Source organism: Brienomyrus brachyistius, chromosome 6 (genome assembly GCF_023856365.1).
Source record: "Brienomyrus brachyistius isolate T26 chromosome 6, BBRACH_0.4, whole genome shotgun sequence".
Lineage (NCBI taxonomy): Eukaryota > Metazoa > Chordata > Actinopteri > Osteoglossiformes > Mormyridae > Brienomyrus > Brienomyrus brachyistius.
The window spans coordinates 12,306,345-12,325,112 of NC_064538.1; the positions used below are offsets into that span (position 1 = coordinate 12,306,345).

At 40.1% G+C, this 18,768-nt stretch overlaps 1 protein-coding gene across 4 annotated transcripts in view; it reads right to left on the minus strand.

Annotated features, from left to right (window-relative positions):
• Positions 1 to 18,429, minus strand: part of mbd1a (methyl-CpG binding domain protein 1a) — a 34,104-nt gene extending 15,675 nt beyond the window's left edge. The window contains exons 1-7 of one of the 4 annotated variants that reach the window (XM_049017360.1): positions 18,229 to 18,426; positions 9,298 to 9,359; positions 6,120 to 6,839; positions 4,474 to 4,611; positions 2,230 to 2,356; positions 1,380 to 2,044; positions 1,167 to 1,249 (exon numbers count right to left, since the gene is read on the minus strand). In XM_049017360.1, coding sequence (XP_048873317.1) covers positions 1,167 to 1,249; positions 1,380 to 2,044; positions 2,230 to 2,356; positions 4,474 to 4,611; positions 6,120 to 6,839; positions 9,298 to 9,359; positions 18,229 to 18,321 — 1,888 coding nt within the window. In that variant the 5' untranslated portion in view covers positions 18,322 to 18,426. Of the gene's footprint in view, positions 1 to 1,166; positions 1,250 to 1,379; positions 2,045 to 2,229; positions 2,357 to 4,473; positions 4,612 to 6,119; positions 6,840 to 9,297; positions 9,360 to 15,216; positions 18,100 to 18,228 lie in introns of those variants that run through there. The other 3 variants (XM_049017363.1, XM_049017361.1, XM_049017362.1) reach the window with 3 other exon arrangements.
• Positions 18,430 to 18,768: the final 339 nt, after the last annotated feature.

Here is an 18,768-nt window from a genome sequence, read left to right on the forward strand (position 1 = left end):
TATCTTGCACCTTATATTTCATTCAACTTTTATAAATTCCATATCTGATTGAATTAATGACATTTAAATGTATATCAAGTGAACTTCCAATATTTGCTCTAAATTTAACTGACGTCTCAAGTAGAATGCTGCCTTTAAAACGCTGGTTTAGGGGAAGTGAAACTTTATATCTTAGCAGCGATGCATGGCATTCATAGCAAAGACACATAGCCAAAGGTCTGAGATCCACTCCATCTAAAGTACACTTCAGACCCCCATGATGGCACCAATTAACACCAGAACCGAAAGGAGTAAGGTAGGAAAAAGAAACTTTCAGACAGACAAGTGAAACATCTCAAAATTCTCAGGTCTTAAGGACCGAGGAAAGACCTCACGAGAACTGCGTGACGAGATCAACACCACAGTGACTAATGGCGCGTCAGTGTCTTCAAGAACTGTGTGTCGGAGACTGGGAGAAGGAGGACTTGTTGGCAGAATAGCAACAAACAAACCATTACTGAGAGAGAAAAATAGAGTGAAACGCCTGAAATTTGCCAAAGAAGAAAAAAAAATGAACAAAGGAAGATTGGTATAAAGTGTTGTGGACTGAAGAGTACAAGTTTGAACGGTTTGACAACATGCAAAGAGTTTATGTTCGATGAAGGGAGGGGGACAGATATAAAGAGTGTCTCTTGCCAACAATCAAACACGGAGGGGGTAGTATTATGGTGTGAGGTGCCAATTCAGCCTCAGGAACTGGTGATTTAGAGAAAATTGATGGCATCCTAGATAAGAAAGTATACCACGACATTCTGGTGAGGCACGGAGTACCATCTGGGAGTCGTCTTATTGGGCCTAGATTTACTTTCCAAGAGGACAGTGACCCTAAACTATTGTCAGAACTACCTGTGACAGAAGGAATCTGCTGGAACATTGAAATTGATGCACTGGCCCGTTCAAAGACCGGACCTCAACCCCATTGAGCACGTTTGAGTCAACTGACATTTCTCGACTCCTTCTCTGCATATTTCGTGGATTTTATGAAATGAAATCCTGTGTTGGAGGCAAAACGGTCAATATTTTCAGATCTGTCAGGTGTTCTAATTATTTTGGCCACCACTGTAGCTGACTAGCAATATAAGAATTGCAGTGCATATGTGCGTAAAGGTAAACACTTATTTACATACGTCTGCAACTGGGACACAGAGATGCACCATCTGGCTCCACGATCTCCTCATTATGGAAGGAGGCTCCACATTTTATACAGGTACTAAAAAGATTTTTAAAAGAATGGCAGAATTATACAAAGAGAATTAAACACACAATTTCTGAGACTTCAAAAAAAAACTAAATGTGTAAGAAGAGGAGAAAGAAACTGAATACCAACAGCTTGTACTAACCGGGGAAGAGACTCTGATGAGTCGAAGAGTGGAAGTACTCCATTGAGGGGCAGTTTGGAGTTGCAGGGCACAGACAGGGGACTCGGGGCTTGACTGGGGGCATTGGACACTGGGGAATTCATGAGACTCTGGCCCTGCAGCGCTGGGTTATAGTTTCTTTCAGGTGATGAGGTAGGGCTCAGTGGGACCAGTGAAGGGTTCAAGTATGGCAGATTAAGGGGAGGGACGTCCCTGCTACGGGTGGAAGGAGTACTGAATCCCTGGTGAGCGATATCTGTGAGACAGAGGGACAAAACGCTGCCCCCTCTTCGGCGCGGCATGTCGAGGGAGACAGAAGCGGCTTTTACGGAGTGAGGGGAGGCACTCGGAGAGCAAGGCGACCCGGGTGAGGTGCCATTTCTCCGAGTGGCTGGCATTAATCGTGGGGACACAGCCTTCTGCGGAACAACCACCCGGGGAGGGGTGAACTTCTGGATGGAGAAATTTTGGCCATGGGTGTTGGTAAGGACAGATGGAGGGGTGCAGGAGCCATCCCAGCTACCGGTCTTTTCAGGAGTCAAACTCAGTCCTGATGACGCAGCACTTTCCTCAGTGATGACTGACGCGGTTCCTTTCTCAGTGGCGACTGACGGGGCAGTGACTGATGCACTCGTCCCCTTACGTCGCTGCAACAAAGGGAACCAATTCAGGAAGAAAATACCAAATATTATCACAAACTGCAGCAGAAGAACTGCACCAGGACAAACGCATCATGGCAACATACAACTTACTTCACTCAAGTGTAAACCTTAAGCTCTCATGTAAAACCTTTAAAGATTATGATTTCAGAGAACAACATAACAGTGATTACCTTCATTCCCCTAATGGCTCTGTCACCCAAAAACACTCCAGACTTGTAGTCAAACATGGTAAGGTCGACGGACCTTGCAAGGTACTTGGCCATCTCGATTTTACTTCTTACACGTTCCCCATCAGGACTAGAGCAAAAAGATACACAAGCAAAACCGTATGCAGATATTCGCCACCCTTACAACACAAGTCAGACGAGAAATATGGCTGCAGACAGGATCTACCTTTACTGCAACTGCGACTGAGTTCACAGGCAGGTCAAGTTCGTTTTACTGCCACAGCTTGTCATCTGATGTTGTTAACCTTTCATTATACCACAGTCACATTTTGATAAGTTTTAATTAGCAATGTTATTAATGGCCTATATGAAAGAAATCATTAACACTTTGGAAAATGTACTTTTTTTTTTTTTTTTTTACATTTTAGGCATTGCAATCTGCAGGCTTATACACACAACAAGTCAAATGTTTTTGCATACCACAGGTTTTACCACTTTTCCATTTATTTCATAAACTGCTGATTTTTTATTTTTGTTAAGCATTGAAAAGTTGTATAAACTATAAAAAGAAAATACAACATCAAATAAAACAAGTTTCCCTCATAACACGGAAAGAGTATGTAACAGTGCATGTCTGACATCCTGTTAACTGGTTGCGCAGGGATGGCATAATCAAATTTTAGGCTGTCATTTAACTTTAAATGCACTACTTAACTCTTTCGTTCCATGAAACAGAGCAATACTTAATCTCCCATGTATAAAGAATGCCTCGAATTTTCTCTGCTGCTATTACTGCTAATAAAGGTTACAGAGACGTGACATGTTCTTGCTAATAAAGGTACTCAAATGGTGAACATACTGCAAATTTAGTTATTGGCAAAGACTATTAAGTTTAAGTAAATAAGCGAGTAACATCCAAATATAGAAAATCTCAGGGTCCTATTTTGCACCGGTGTAAAGCGCAATTGGTTTTGCTATTTTCATATCAGTGCATGCCTCATTTTCACTCCATGCGTGAACATCATCAAAAGAGCAAATAATTTTGCGCCCACTTCACGCTCGTAGGTGGTGTGGCTGGGCACATTGTTGGCACGTTGCTATTTTAAGGCAGTGGAATGACATTGCGTTTTTGAGTTCATTATCAGGATTAAGCTCATACTGTAATTGAAAAAACATTTAGACTGTTGAAAATACGTTATAGATATTTACACAAGTCAGGTGGAACATTACAATGCAGCCCTCAGAAAGTTGTGCCATTCCTTGTGGCGTGTTGTATGTACAGTATTGTAACATTGCCATGCGTGGTGGATGTATGTTGGACATAAATAAGGACACATTAGAGGATGTAGAAATATAACAACCCTATTGCATTTTATTTGAATCTTTTAAAATGCCTTAAAACTTGTGGGTTGTGTTTTGTTTGAGCAAAGATTGCACTTTATATTTTGCGAACTACAGACTAGGGATGGAACGATACACTCAACTCACGATTCGATACGATTCAACAATACAATTTTCTCAATTTTTTTAACAGAATGAGCTGCAGACAAATTTATTCAATTAAATTTATTTATTTTTCTAAACTGTGCAAAACATGTCCTCTTCTTAATAGTGCAACTGAAATTGAATAAAATACTGTTTTAAAAACTGGCTTGCATGTGCAGCTTTTTAGCGTGGTTTGCCCTTTTAATAATCTTCGCTCTGGCGGTGGTAAATTGAGCTCACTGTGGTGCCGGTAGACATGCGGAAGCATGTTCGTCTTGTCTGTGCTTTTCTTGCCATTTTCGTTTGTGATTACCGGAAAGCTTAAAATGCTGTCACACCGCCGATTTAAGATCGGGCGGTGCATCTATCCATCCATTTTCTGAAACCGCTTAATCCGAACTGGGGTCTCGGGGGGCAGAGCCTATCCTAGGAACAATGGGCGCAGACGGGAACCAACCCTGGGCAGTAACCAACACACTATAGGGTGCAGACACTCACACAACTATAGGGTCAACTTAGACTCACCAGTCAACCTGTCCTACACGCTTTTGGACCGTGGGAGGAAACCGGAGCCCCCGGCAAAAACCCACGCGAACACGGGGAGAGCGTGCAAACTACACACTGGAAGGAGCTGGGACCGAACCCGAACCCTACTTGCTGTGACGCAGCAGCGCTAACCATCATAATACTACCATACTAGCAACCCTTGTGACCTTAGAATTATGGGTGGATGCATGTGTCCTTGTGTGCGTATGTGTGTACCTTTTGTAATATGTGTCTGTCTTGCCTACACTGAAACCTGATCGTCGGAAGACTTCTTTGCGTTTCCAGCCTTCTCCCAGCACTGGCCAGTCCAACCAGTCGCCGTCTACATCAGTACCCCGCCGCCTGCGTCGGAACCTGTCACGCAAGGACAGATATGGCCATTTAATTTCATACGCTCAGTCCTTCATTAAGCCCATAATACATACAAATTGCTACAAATATCATGCATATTAATTCTGAATTCTTTAATGTGTTTTCCTTCAAGATCGATGTTTTCCTTTTGTAAGACATTGCTTGGTCGACAGTATCGCATATTCAAAAAAAAATTATAATAAATAAATACAAAAATGACAAGTAAGCTCTGTCGCCGATTTTTCTTCATTTTCAACTCCTAACTACACCCCCACCTAAATTGAATTGACAACATCAGGGTCAAATCAAATATTCTGCCCAATTATAAGATTGTAATCCGACCTGACAGATGATTTTAGAAAACTTAAGATTTGTAAGATTTTTCAAATCGATCCAAGTAAAAAAACCCTGCTATTCTTAGTTTTTCCCCTTGTGAAGGCAATGAAATGCCCAAGGAATACAATATTCTACAGCACTGTTGTATTCCTCAGCACGGTAAGTCTAACAGCATGCAATGGCAACGAAGAACAGACAAAATAAATTAACTGCTGGAGGGAACGTAGAAAGCACACCACCAATACTCCAATTGCGACATGCCAGCACAAAGACGCAAAAATCAGGGACCCTTGCAACACACGTTATATGATAAAGGAAGTTGAAGACAGCATCTCAGATCTCGCCTATTTCCATTGATCGGTATTTTGTGATTTTCTGCATAGTCATTACCTATGTGAATGACGCTGAATGGCTGCTATCACACTACCTTACTGCAGCCGAGATCACAGACAGGTCAAATTGTTACTGCCACAATCACTTATCAGATATTGTTAATCTTGCATTATACCATAATCACATTCTAATAAGCACCATAAATGATTTTAATTATTGTATTGTAAAGGTAGCCTATTTGAAGGATAATCTGGGAAATTCGCGTTTCATAAGGCATTGCAGTCTGCTCATTGTAAAAGATCAACCTGTCTGTACATTCTGAATGCATCTTGCCATCCTACGTTTTATATAAAATAGGGAAAAAAAATGCAAAAGGTGTGTGTAATATAAACCTGCACACATACATTTCCTCGGTCAAACCCACCTGAGACAGGAGTGGATCAAACATGACTCATGAATCTGACCACCCTCATTTATACACTTACACTGCTCAATATCTATCCATCTATCCAGTACATGTTCACAGTAATTAGTACATATGTTTAGCTATGTGTGTGAAATGTTATTTAGCAGGCTAAATCTGTTGCTACTTATTATGATAGTATTATTACATTAAAATGGCTGACATTACAGCTACCATTGAAGCTCAATATTGATTTTTTTTCTTCTCAAATCACACTCATACACCACCTATCTAAAAATGTAGCCGTCTGATAAACAGGATCATGTAGGACAAATCTAAAATAATGAGAAAGCAAATAAGCCATTCAAACTAAAAAACAGAAAAAATAAATCTTTGCGCCAGACAGGCATCAAATAAGCACTTAAGGATGTTTACTTACCGCCCATTGCTGTTCATTTTCAGGACACTCTTTTTCTCCTTGATCACAGTCTGCCTTTTTCCATTTACCTGCTTCCCTCGTCTAAGTGGGTTCACCTTCCACATTTGGTTGTCGAGCTCTTCAGTGTCGTCGTCCTCCTCCAGGGGCTCCAGCCAGTCTGTGGGAGGCTGATGTAGGACGTTCGATTCACTGCCCGTGGGATCTCCTGCTTCTGCATTCTCCTTGTGGTTGAGGGGCTCGATCCCCATGACCTCTATACCTATGGAAGGCAGCTGGCTCCCAAGCCGGACGGGTTCTTCCAGGGTCCTCTCCATGCCATTACATGCCACCTGCCCTCCCTGATCTTGCGCTCCTGCTGCTACATTGCACACCTGCCCAAGGGCTGTTGAATCTTCTCCCCCCATAGTTTCTTCTCCAAGGCCAATCTCCTTCATAGATTGCACTGATAATGCCTCATTCATTTCCAGTTCCCTGTTTCTGCCGTGATGGCCTTCAAGGTCTTGGATAGACTCATAAATCCTCAGGACGCTATCTTCTCTGATGCCTCCCCAGCGATTTACAAGTCTCCCAAGGCCTTCATCTATACTAAAGATGGTGCTTTTGGCATTCAGTTTACATTTAGAGTACGTAACAAAGTCTTGAGTTGTTCGGTTATATGCGCTCTTAAGGATTTTCTTTCCATAACGCCGGCAAAATCCTGAAGTAAGGAATATATCAAGCCTGAAAGGAAAAGAAGCAATTAATAAAAGTACACTTAATGCAGTAAGACTAAACAAATCCACAGCTCAATGTTCACTACCAGTCTGATGCCTGGACACACCTGATTTAACGGCTGTTTTTAACAACAGTAATTACATTTTAAGCTAAAAGCTTGTTCAGTGTTATGGTGGCAATAGTAACACTGACGCCCGCTACAGAAGGATACTGCAATGGTACATTATCATAATGGAGATCATTTTAGATTTTCTGTGTGAATGCACACAGAAAATACACACAGTGTAAAGATCTATAATGCTGAATCGATTTTTAAGACTGCCAATTTATTTTGGGGGCCAAAATCCTCCTTAAAAAGGTTCTACTTTTTTTGTCATTAATATTCATAAAGCAAGTGCTATGTGATTCACACCTGGTATTAAAATGAATCCTGAGTGATCCAATCACAAGTGTACAGCGCTAATACGTCACTACCAACGTATTTAAGGAACAATTGACAAGAGTACCAAGGAAAACTTAAAATCTAAGCTTGTGGTCCGTCATATGTGGTAGCCTTCACTGGCGATAAAGCTACCATTAGCTACTTTCGTTCCTGAGGACAAAATTAATTTATATCAGCTAAACGTAGGAGTTTTTTTAGCCACTAAGCCTGGGTAAAAGAAGAACTGATTGGTGAACTTGACGTTGCATATTACTGTATATATATTATTACATCTGGCGGTTCCATTTTTATTTTTTGAATATATCTGAAAAACAGTTTCGAGTTTATGTTTGGCACCCTACTTTAAGACAAAGGTGGGAAATTCACACATTATGATAATTTAAGAAAGTGTTTTTGTGGTAGATTACTTCAAATGTTATGAGGAAATCACTCGGCGAACATCACATAAGAGGGTGACAATCGGGAAATATTTTACGCTTGAAAACAAAGATTAGTAGTACAGCAATTTGCAATCTTCGCAAAAACAAAGATTTGACAAGTGGAAATGGCGCTTAGTGAAAATCCCACTAAACAAAGTGCACAAAATTGTACGAGACAACGCAAAAAATATTTTAAAAAAGCAACAGATGATTTGGGAGACGATAGCTTGGCCTGTTTTGTGTTCTCCCTGCAGCTAGTGATACACAAGGGGCTGCTATTGTAACGACATGCAAGTGAAGCCGTTGCCACAGGGAGAAAAATTTTGGGGCATTTTAAGCATTCACTGCTTTGAATATCTTCCAACAGAATATACAATTGAAATGCAAATGTTGCAAACATGCTTAAAACAAAAATGTACAAATGAGGCGGAGCTGTTCATTATGTATGTTTCTAGTAGCCTAATTATGTTTTGGCGCACATTTTTTCATTTGTGTTTACTAGTTCTAAAAAATTATATATAAAGTATAAATATTTATTATATATATTAAAATATTAAAGTAAAAAAAGTTCTAGTATCAGAATTGGCAGTTGTGTATTGGAATCAGTTCAGAAATGAAAAAATGTGGATCAGCCCAACCCTAATAAAAATGGTTAAGACTTTGAGGTGGCTACATAGTTGGCGAAGTAAAAAAATTGCCTTGTAGATGTACAATATATTGGTTAACGTATCACTATCGGCCGATATGTTATAAACCAAGATAACTTGCATCAAAGCATCGGAAATGTCAATCTTGACCAATATTGTTGGCCAATATTTAAACTGCATCAATATTCAAAACTGTTAGCAGCAGAGCTAAACACACAGCTGTTGAAAAAAAAACAGAGGTGATTGCCTTAGATAATCAATCGTTTTCTGTACCGAAGGACGTGGGGTATATTTTTCAGCAAAGTTAAAGGTTAGAATTAAGGTTATTAAATTAGTTTGATAATCAATTAATGAAATAAAATCACTCCCTATGGAACAGTTCCTGAAGCATCGGTTCGAATGAAATAACCTTGGGACCAACGATTTACACACACACACACGACCTAAAATCAAGATAATAGTATTTTTAAAATTTCCAAATTCCAAATTAATAGTGCTCGTTCAACTAAATCAAACTTTCTGGAGGTTTCGAAAGTTTACGAAAATTTGGACACAGCTTGTACATTTTGCATATGTTTAACATTATATTTAAGCTGCATTCTATTTTTTTTTTTTTTTGCTAAACCTGCATTCCTAATTTTTCCCAGCCATTTGTGAAAAATAGCTGGGAAAAAAATGAAATATTAAAATCGTTACAAAATTTGCTATCTGCCCCAAGTGTGCAGCATTTGGATGTCAAGTCTCATTAAATGTTCATAAAATTCATTCTTACGGTAAAGACCCCAGCAATAATGACTGCAGAAAATCCTTAAGCTAGCACTTCTAGAAACGAACACATCTGGCAAACACATCTGTACCCTTCCCAAACTGGGGCTCTTATAAAAACACAAAAATATGAGCCAAAAATCAACTCAAAAGTAACAGTAATAATGGTAGGGAAATGATAGACACTTAACCTTTTCCTAAGGGTCTTTCTTCTCTCCTGGAACAGTGGAATCAGTTTGTGTAGAATGTCATTCTGGAGGGCAAGAAAAATGTCCAAATTTCCTTATAACAAATTCAAAAAACATTAACTACAATAACAAATCAACCAAAATTATGACAATGAGAATTTCTCTACTAAGCAAGCATAAAATATCTTTTGTATAATAACCTGAAATAACATGATTAATCAGCAATGCCAAAATTGACGTACATTATTTTAATATTAGGTGATATTTAAGTTTGTAATACTGTGATGTTTACACAAAGGTTTAATGCTCATCTCTTTCCAAGCGTTTCAGAGTGAGGCTAAAAACCAGAGTGGGTCAAGATGGAACTTATATTTAGCGGAGGGAGTTTGGCGAGGGGAACCAGGTTGCCACGGTGACAATATTGCAGCACGCAGTACAAGCCGAGGGGCAGAGGGAGACCAAAAAAAATGAAGCGGAATTCAAGAACTGCAATGCAGCGATTTGATTACAACAGTCCAGAGCCATTTTGAGAGCTTAAGCTGAAATACGTTTAAGCTAAATAAAAGAATTTAGAGTTCATAAACTGAGAACACAAAATCACAATCAAATGTGGACATTACATTTATTGACCATATACTCACCTAGCTAGAATTCATATTTGTTGGCTTTTCTATTTGGCACATCCGGTATACAGAAAATTTGTTATTCCATTACATTATCTAGCTTAAATACACAAGAGCCAGTTTTAGTTCTTCTTTATTCCTTCAAGCGTGACACACTTGGATGGCTTTACCGTGAAATATCAAGCGACAGGGGTGCTATCGCTACCAGACAGAGATGTACCACCAACTGATCTGTATTTGCTGTGTTTTCGAATTAGCTATCATGCATTCAGGTTCTGATAGCATTATTACACATTATTATACTATGTTATTAATATCGCTGCAAGCAACTGATATTCCAATACATCCACTAAAAGTACAGTATATTATATACGGATTACCTATAAACAGGTAAAACAGTTATACTAACCCTAAAACGTAAGGGGTATGGTTTGTTTCTCCTCATCTGACAGAACACATTCAATAAAATTACACTGAACAAACAATTTAACAGAACAAGACTAGGAACTAATTCCCCTTGCTACATTTAACATGCTAATTAAGCAGCTCTCTGTAACGGAACGCAAGATCCAAATCACCTCCATCTGTACAAAGGATGCTCAACGTGAGCCAAACCATGTGAACTCGATATTACTATAGCGCTCCTGAATTCTTGCAAATCTAGTTACTACAGTAGTTACTAATTACTTGCAAGGCAAATGCAGAATGTAACTTTTTGTATAATTTGAATATATTTAGACATCAATACACACTATTTCGTCATGTATTTAATAATGCCCCAGTAGTGATCATCAGGAGATCAAAGTTGCATGGCTTAGTTAAGTTGGCTAATGACTGCTAGGAAATAAATGGCATTTGTTATATATTTTTCTAGTTTATGTCAGTTTAAAACTACGAATAGTAAGAAAGGAAGAGTTACCGACAGCATCATTACAGATGACCAGCTTTAGAAGCTTGAGGAACAATAATGAGTGTTTTGCATGCAACCAAATACACTAAAGATCCTCAACTGCTTCATTATGTCACTTTCACTGCATTGGTAGATGACACAGTACTGTTGTATTTATTGCAAGAACTACACATATGCTTTTGTTGTAATCCGAATTCGTTTTCTTTCTATGTATACATATAGCTTTATGCCAACTTGAAGATATTTCATAGGTTGTGAAAGTGGCACCTTCCAAACCTTCCAGGTACATTATCAAATTTGAAATTCTTGTCTTGTACCTCTACACTGCAAACCTCGTTCTCTGTCTTTACTATGAACGGTGCAGTTGTATGCAAATTGCACCCCACAACTACATCAAAAAACACCTCCACAGTTCAACCAGTCATCCATGCCAATTTATAAAAATGCAGCCCCGGCAGAGTACAACACCCACTGGGAACAAGTAATTTACTACTGGTAATACAAACCAAACTCTCGCTCCATTTATACACCTGATGGCCCGCAAAAGAGAACCCAATAGCCCTTACTCCTGAAGCATCCACCACCAGGCCCCCCGAGGGACATTATCGAATGCCTTTTCCAAGTCCACAAAACACATGTAAACTGGTTGGAACAAACTCCCACAAACCCTCCAGTATCCTTGTGAGGGTGAAGAGCGGGCTCAGTGTTCTGCAACCAGGATGAAATCCGCATTGTCCCTCCTGCATCCGAGGTTTAAACAAAGGAGGGACCCTCCTCTCCAGTACTCCGGCATAAACCTTCCCAGGGAGGTTGAGGAGTGTGATCCCCCTGAAGTTGGAATACATCTTTCGGTCCCCTTGCTTAAAGACTGGTACCACCCCCCCGAGTCTGCCAATCCAAAAGGTACAGTCCCCAACCTCGATGCAATATTGAAGAGGCATGTCAGCCAAGACAGTCTAACATCATCAAAAGCTTTCAAGAACTCAGGGCGAATCTCATCCACCTACGGAGCTTTACCACCAATGAGTTCTTTGACTACTTCATTGACCCAAGCCTCCTTGATGGGTAAGTCCTCCTCCGAGTCTTCCAGCTCTACTGCCTCCAAGGAAGGCATATCAGTGGGATTCGGGAGGTCCTTGAAGTAGTCCTTCCCCCTCCTAACCAAATCCCCATTTGAGGTCAACAGTTCTCCATCCTTGCTGTACACAGCATGGGTGAATCCTTGTTTCGCCCTCCTGAGTTGCTTGACGGTTTGCCTTAATCTATTCAAGATCAACAAAAAGTCCTTCTCCATAGTCTCACCAAACTCTTCCCACGACAAAGTTTTTGCTTCAGTAACTGCCAAAGCCAAATTCCACTTAGCCTGCCAGTACCTGTCAGCTGTTTCAGGAGTCCCAAAAGCCAACTGAGCTCAGATGACCTCTTTCTTCAGCCTGACAGATCCTTTTACTGCTGGTGTTCACCAGCGGGTTTGGCTATTGCCACCAAGACAGACAATAACAACCTTACAGCCACAGCTACGCATAGCCGCTTCTGCAATGGAGACCTGAACAGGGACCTCCACCGGGTGCTCCCAGCACACCATCACTATACGTTTTGGTCTACCAGGTCTATACAGCATCTCCCCCCAACATCAGATCCAACTAACCACCAGGCGGTGATCAGCTGACAGCTCAGCTCCTCTTCACTCATTTGTCCAAAACATGCGGACACAGATCCGATGATATGATTATAAAAATAATAACCAAACTGCAGCCAAGGGTGCTCTGGTGCTAGATGCCCTTATGAACTCACATGTGTGAGTGAATGGTGTGTGTGTGTGTCCTGCAATGGGCTGGCCCCCCATCCTGGGTTGTTCCCTGCCTCATGCCCATTGCTTCCGGGATAGGCTCCGGACCCCCCACGACCCAGTAGGATAAGCGGTTTGGAGAATGGATGGATGGATATCTCCCATTCTACATTTATTCTCCTGTACTTTTTTTAAATGGACAAATATCCTCTTTGGTCAATTAATTGTCATTTACATATTGTGGGGAATATTCCCAGCAGGATAATCACATGTCCATGCGCCCTTGAACAAGTCCCTCAACCACAAACTCCAGGGACACTCCACGTTGGCTAATCTTGCACCGACACCCAAGCATGGTCTCACCTGCACGTGTCTGTGTTAATCATGCAGAACAAGATGGGGTAGATGAAACCGTAATATCCCCACCGGAATTAATGAAGTATCACTATTCTTTCAAATTTATGTATCAGATACTTTTTATGAATTTGCATTTTATTTTACTATATTGTATTTTAATGAATAGGCAACATAGCTTTATATTACCGTTTTGCTCTATATTACATTGCAATGCAAACACACCAACAAAACACAGAACGTCTAACTTCAGCCAACCAATGAATTAAATTATATCAATCAGCCTTTTCAGAATGTCACGCTTTTCCCTCACTGTGTCGTTGTGTTTGGTTAACTGAAGACAATCATTCATCAAACTATCAATCCTAAGGTTGCCAGCTCCCCAACGATAAAATTTGCTGGGGGGGGGGGGGGGGGGGAGTCTGAAAAATATGAGACAAATCACGTCTGGCATTGGTTCAAAATGAGAAACTACAATAGCAGAGAACGCAGGTTTTTTTGGGGGTAACATTAACATGAGCTGTTCAAACCAAGGTGTGAGGAATCTTCAGCCAATCAGTCCTCTAATTAGTGACCTAATTAGGGAGTTGCCATGAAAACCTGCATACGCTGGCCCTTTGTGGATAAGACTGGCCACCTCTGATTTAGAGTATACTAACTCTTTGCCCACAAAACAACAAGGAATACTGAGAAACAAGTGACTATCTTACATGATGGTTGAACTCAAGTTCTAAATGGTTTATCTGTTCGGAAAAGCAAAAAACCGTGATAGGATTATATTATCCCAAGAGCTGCCCACAATATATCTTTCCAATCAGCTAGTAGACTGATACCAAAAAGATTTGCTGAGCAAGGAGGCCGATGATGAAAAAAAAGATATAAAAACTTTACTGAGGAATATTCCAAAAATGACCTCACTCATCACAGTTTGGAAATCACTGACCTGTACAATGTTCCTGGGAAGTCTGCAAAGATATCCACAGAATACGTTTAGACGGCAGATGGCTGTGTTTAAAAGATGGCAGCTGCTGCCTCCATTTTGCCCTTCCTGCCCTCTATCGTGGAGTTCAATTTTGGGTGAAGATGTCCACCTTTTAAGATGGCAAACCACCACAATTTACACCATGTTCAAAATCACTCATTTCCACCAACGTGGTGCCGGGGCTGGCGTCATGCTTCCCCCCCCCCCCCCAATGTGGAACTGGTTCTGCACATTTCCGACACAAAAAACTGGCGTTAGTACAGAAAAAATATGGTTCCAGCATGGTAGCGCAGAAAAGCTGGTCTCAAATTTGGAACCATAATGTCCGTGAAAGTGGCAGAGGCTATCGCGTCCTCAGCATACCCGGAAACGTCAACCCTTAACTGATATAGTTTAATACCACTGGTGCCAGAAGTTAAACAAATTTAAATAATTTAAAATTATTAGTGAAAAATCGTTACATTGTTTTTTTTTATTCTGTGCAAAACAAAACGTTGATCTGCTGACCAGATTTACCAACGAATCATAAACATGCCGCAGTTCAAATAAATAAAATTTTGTGGCACCCAAGTGGCAAGCAGATCATGAGGCAGACAGCAAATTAAAATCTTTAGCAATCTTTTCTTGTGCGATCCTTAAAAAGACAGAGGTAAAAGAGTGAGGGAGAAAAACCCACTTACAAAGACTGGGGCGAAATACAACTTTTACAGAGACAAAAGCTGACACAGAGCATACAGACTATGAATCTTTACTCCCCCTTCTCCCTTCGGTTTCTGTAAAATTCCATTCTATTTTTTTTTTTAAACAGTGAAAATGCAAGCAGGTTCTCAAAATTACCAAATGAGAGCCAGCCCACTGCACAACTGGTGTGTGGAGTTCGGTAGAAGAAAACAGCTCCTGCATTAAACTGCTCCTTGCAAAGTCTGTAGATTACCTTGACATTGCCGTTGAATTATTCAAATATATTTTTGTGCTTTTAATACCACAGGAAAAATGCCATTTGGTCCCATTATCATCGAGAGAAGGCCAACATTTCTAAGGCCGACATCTCCAAAACTAGGCAACTCCCATCAGAACAGCCTATGTGGATAGATGGCACTAATGCGAACTGCCACTTTAACTTACCTTAAATAAATAAATATAAACACAAAATACTTAAAAATGCAACTTAATATGTTGTTTCATCACATTATGTTAGACACAAGCTGAGAAGATAAGCATGTTACAAATGTCCTACTTTGTAAATACAAGGTTTGCAACTAACCTGTGGAAAGGCTGCTGTCACTATCATCAATGGTCTCCACAACCCAATCGTCTCCCCATCACCAGGGCCAGGGACACCCACACTAATGTGTTTGGCAGGGAATCACACAAGCTGTCAAACACGGTACATCCCTCTGCTTTCAAGAGTATTCCATACGTCACCAGATGCTTCATTAAATTTGACACGTTCCCTGCTTTACATTTAATTGTTTTGAAACACTTGTTGAATCCTTTTGAGCGAAATACAGCCACACTTTAGACCTTTTACTTTTCGGCATTTTAACTGGATTTAAGGTAGCTACTAGCCAACGGTAGGCATCTGCTGATGTCAGAACAAGTGTAATATTACCTAGTGAAAGTACATGAGGTGCAGCAGTGCTTCTGTTACACGAGTACCAGACAGAAAATATTTCAAATGACAGTGCAGGCATTTAAGTGGCACCAAAATCCGTGTTGTATCACAGTCCAGTACATGACACACCTCTGCCATATTGGCACTGGGTTTTGGTACTACATTTGGTTGTGGGTGCGGCCTGTACAGGTGTACAGCAGTGATACTGCTCCACGCGTAGTGCAACAAACACAAATACAAGCACTATAGTGGAACAAGTAAACTTTGATGAACGGTTTTATAGTTACTAGTCAAGGCTTGGGCAATATTACAGTAACAAACAAAACGACTTGTACCAGGGTATTTTAAAATCCCCTTGAAAAAATTTGCCAGGACCCTCACCCCCCTGCTAGGCAAATTTTATCACCAATATTTCAAAATTCCAGAATAGTGCTGCTTTTCACAATACCGTAAACCTCAGTATAACGTCTAGGCAATATGAAAAATTAAAATATGCGGATATTTCCAACCTTGCTCATATAGCTGCTCACCATAACTGCAACAACAACAGCTATACTTCCTCTACTGTTTCGTCGTCGACCTCTGATCTATGAAAGTTGGAGCTGCCACCGACTGGAAATACCTAATTAATTATCTTCCACGTTGGACATAAAAATTTGGGCTACAAGAGCACCGACCACAGCCATCCACAGGCAACCCCTGATGACAAAATTTACATCACTTCCCCTCATCCACAACCGAAACACATGCGGAAAAGATCAGTATAAACTGGCCTTAGTGCTCAGTTGAACAGTAAGTGAATCTCTTCATTCATTTGTAGATGCATGACTCGTTTGGAAGAGCAGGCTGCATGCGTTAACAAGCAGGTCATCCAATCAAGTGGTCACTGAGTATTTTCAATATAATAACAACATATATTTAACTTGAAGATGTTGTATTGATTATCTGTTTAAAACATGGCACATGCCCTTGAGAGGTAAAGTTGGCTATCCCACATGTCAGTCAAAAATTAGTTTAGTGTCCAATATTAATTATTAGAGGGTCTGTCTGTTGTTATCCAAGTCATACCTCTGTGCTACTTATGAGATCATTCATATATCTCAATTGTAGGGTATAGGCACACTGATTTTTTTTATCAACTTTTGAGCTAATTTTCTCAAAACTGTTTTTGTGGGATAGCCCACTTTACCTCTCAAGGGCACAAATTTAAAACAAACATTGAAAGAAGAGAGAAAATTAGGTTTAAGCTAAAAAAGTTAATTAAATGTGGTATAATGCACTGTGCTGGATGTTTCTTGTAAAACTTAATTTATACAAGAAACGAAGTAAAAAAAACATTAATTAGTTAATGAATTAAATACTCATCAATTCTAATCTCACCACTCTACTTCAATTTTTATATACATTTCTCAAAAAACTATGCTGAATCTCCTCAGCTGGTACTAGTCGTTATGCAACAACTGGCTACCATAAAACCTGCAATTTTTGTCTGTGCCAGTACTTTTGACATGGTCACAAAATTGCAAGCAACCGTCTCCAAAAATATATGACTATAACTTTGTCAGACAAATTATTGTGGCTATTTCATGTCAAATACTGTACATTTTTTTTCTTTTATGCGAAACAACATTCTCGGTTGAACAGATTTACAAGTCGGAAGGACTTACAATACTTATCGTAAATGTTATTGTTATAAATTCTAAAAATATCAGTAAAGTGTACGGCTCCTAGAATTCTGATAAGACTACGCTATAAAACTACGCGCAACAATTATATCTCAATGTTTCGCAGAATATACGAAAAATTACGAAAAATAAACTTGGTTATTATAATTTTAATATAAAATTTAGCACCAACGAAATTTTACATGTGTGATGCGATTCTTCATATGGTTACCCCCATGGAGATTAGTTACGTTTCACATGTATAAGGTTAATAAAACAAAGACTAATAAATGTGTCAACTTCCACCGTCACCGTTAAAGTCTTCAGATCATACACAGTAATCTTGCGTTATTTAGACTCATTACTTGCTTCGCATATGGATACTACAGTTATTACAGATAAATGACACAGTAAACAGTCCGCGACCACTAGAATAAAACTTAACCTAAAACACCAAGTCACAAATAAAGGCGATATTCAACACACAATACAACATAAAGTCGTCATCAACGATTTGGAAGCTAACTCTCGCGATAGTAATCATGTCCAAATAAATAATATTAATTCGGGTTAACCCCTTGAAAAAAACGCACAGGACACGGTACGCAAAACTGAACGGCGTCTCAATAACGCGACAAAGCACAACATTCGTGATCATCAGCCGGAAACTAGGTAGAGCAGTGTAACTAAATGTCTGGCATGCATGTACCCTCCCCCATCGTTCCCCACTCTTTTAGACTGTTTCTGTCCTGCTCTTACGCTCGACGACAGGAAGAAGCGATACTGAAAACCGTCGGTAAAATGTTGCCCAGCTCCCAAAAAAATCGTGCAGCCATTTCTCTAGCTTTTCGCTCTCACCGTCTGCTTTAAATCCACTTTGACGTCACTGATCGCGTAGTGCGGCGCGAGCTCGGTGTCCCCACCGAAATGTTTTGTTCCCCGGTGTAGCAACAGAAGACATATGTGCATGAAAAGCGAGTAAGCCGTAGCTACTTACCGAACACGTCTCCCTCCATCGGACTGTCCCTCCCTCAATCGCTCGTTCTCCTGCTGTCTCTCCACCGCCGACACGAAATGAAAAACTGAGCATGTGCGCTGCGCAGGGCTGCTGTGGGAGCCTGGGTTTCAATTAGCGCTAGCTCGAGTGCGCGGTCCTTCCAATGGCTTTGCTCTCTAGCTACCGCCTTTCCGCTCATAACACAATGTGCCTTCGACGTGGAACGAATCATTTTTATTGCAGGAGCTTTTTTGCTAGTCTATGTGATTAAGTGTTGACGTTTGGTTGCTGGTGATCGAAGACAAGCACGTTAAACGCAAAAACGCACTGTACCTAATTTACATTTTTTGTAATTTTCATCATCCAGTCTTCTCATTTTATAAGCAAACGACGGTCTATAAAAAAGTTTGTTCGAGCTTTTGAAATAGTTTGTATTAAACAGTTAAAACTTGCCTTCAGTTAAAATGAATGAATGAATGAAAAGCGACTGAAAAAAATACAAAACTAATTGTTATAAGTATCACATGTTACCATTGTTCA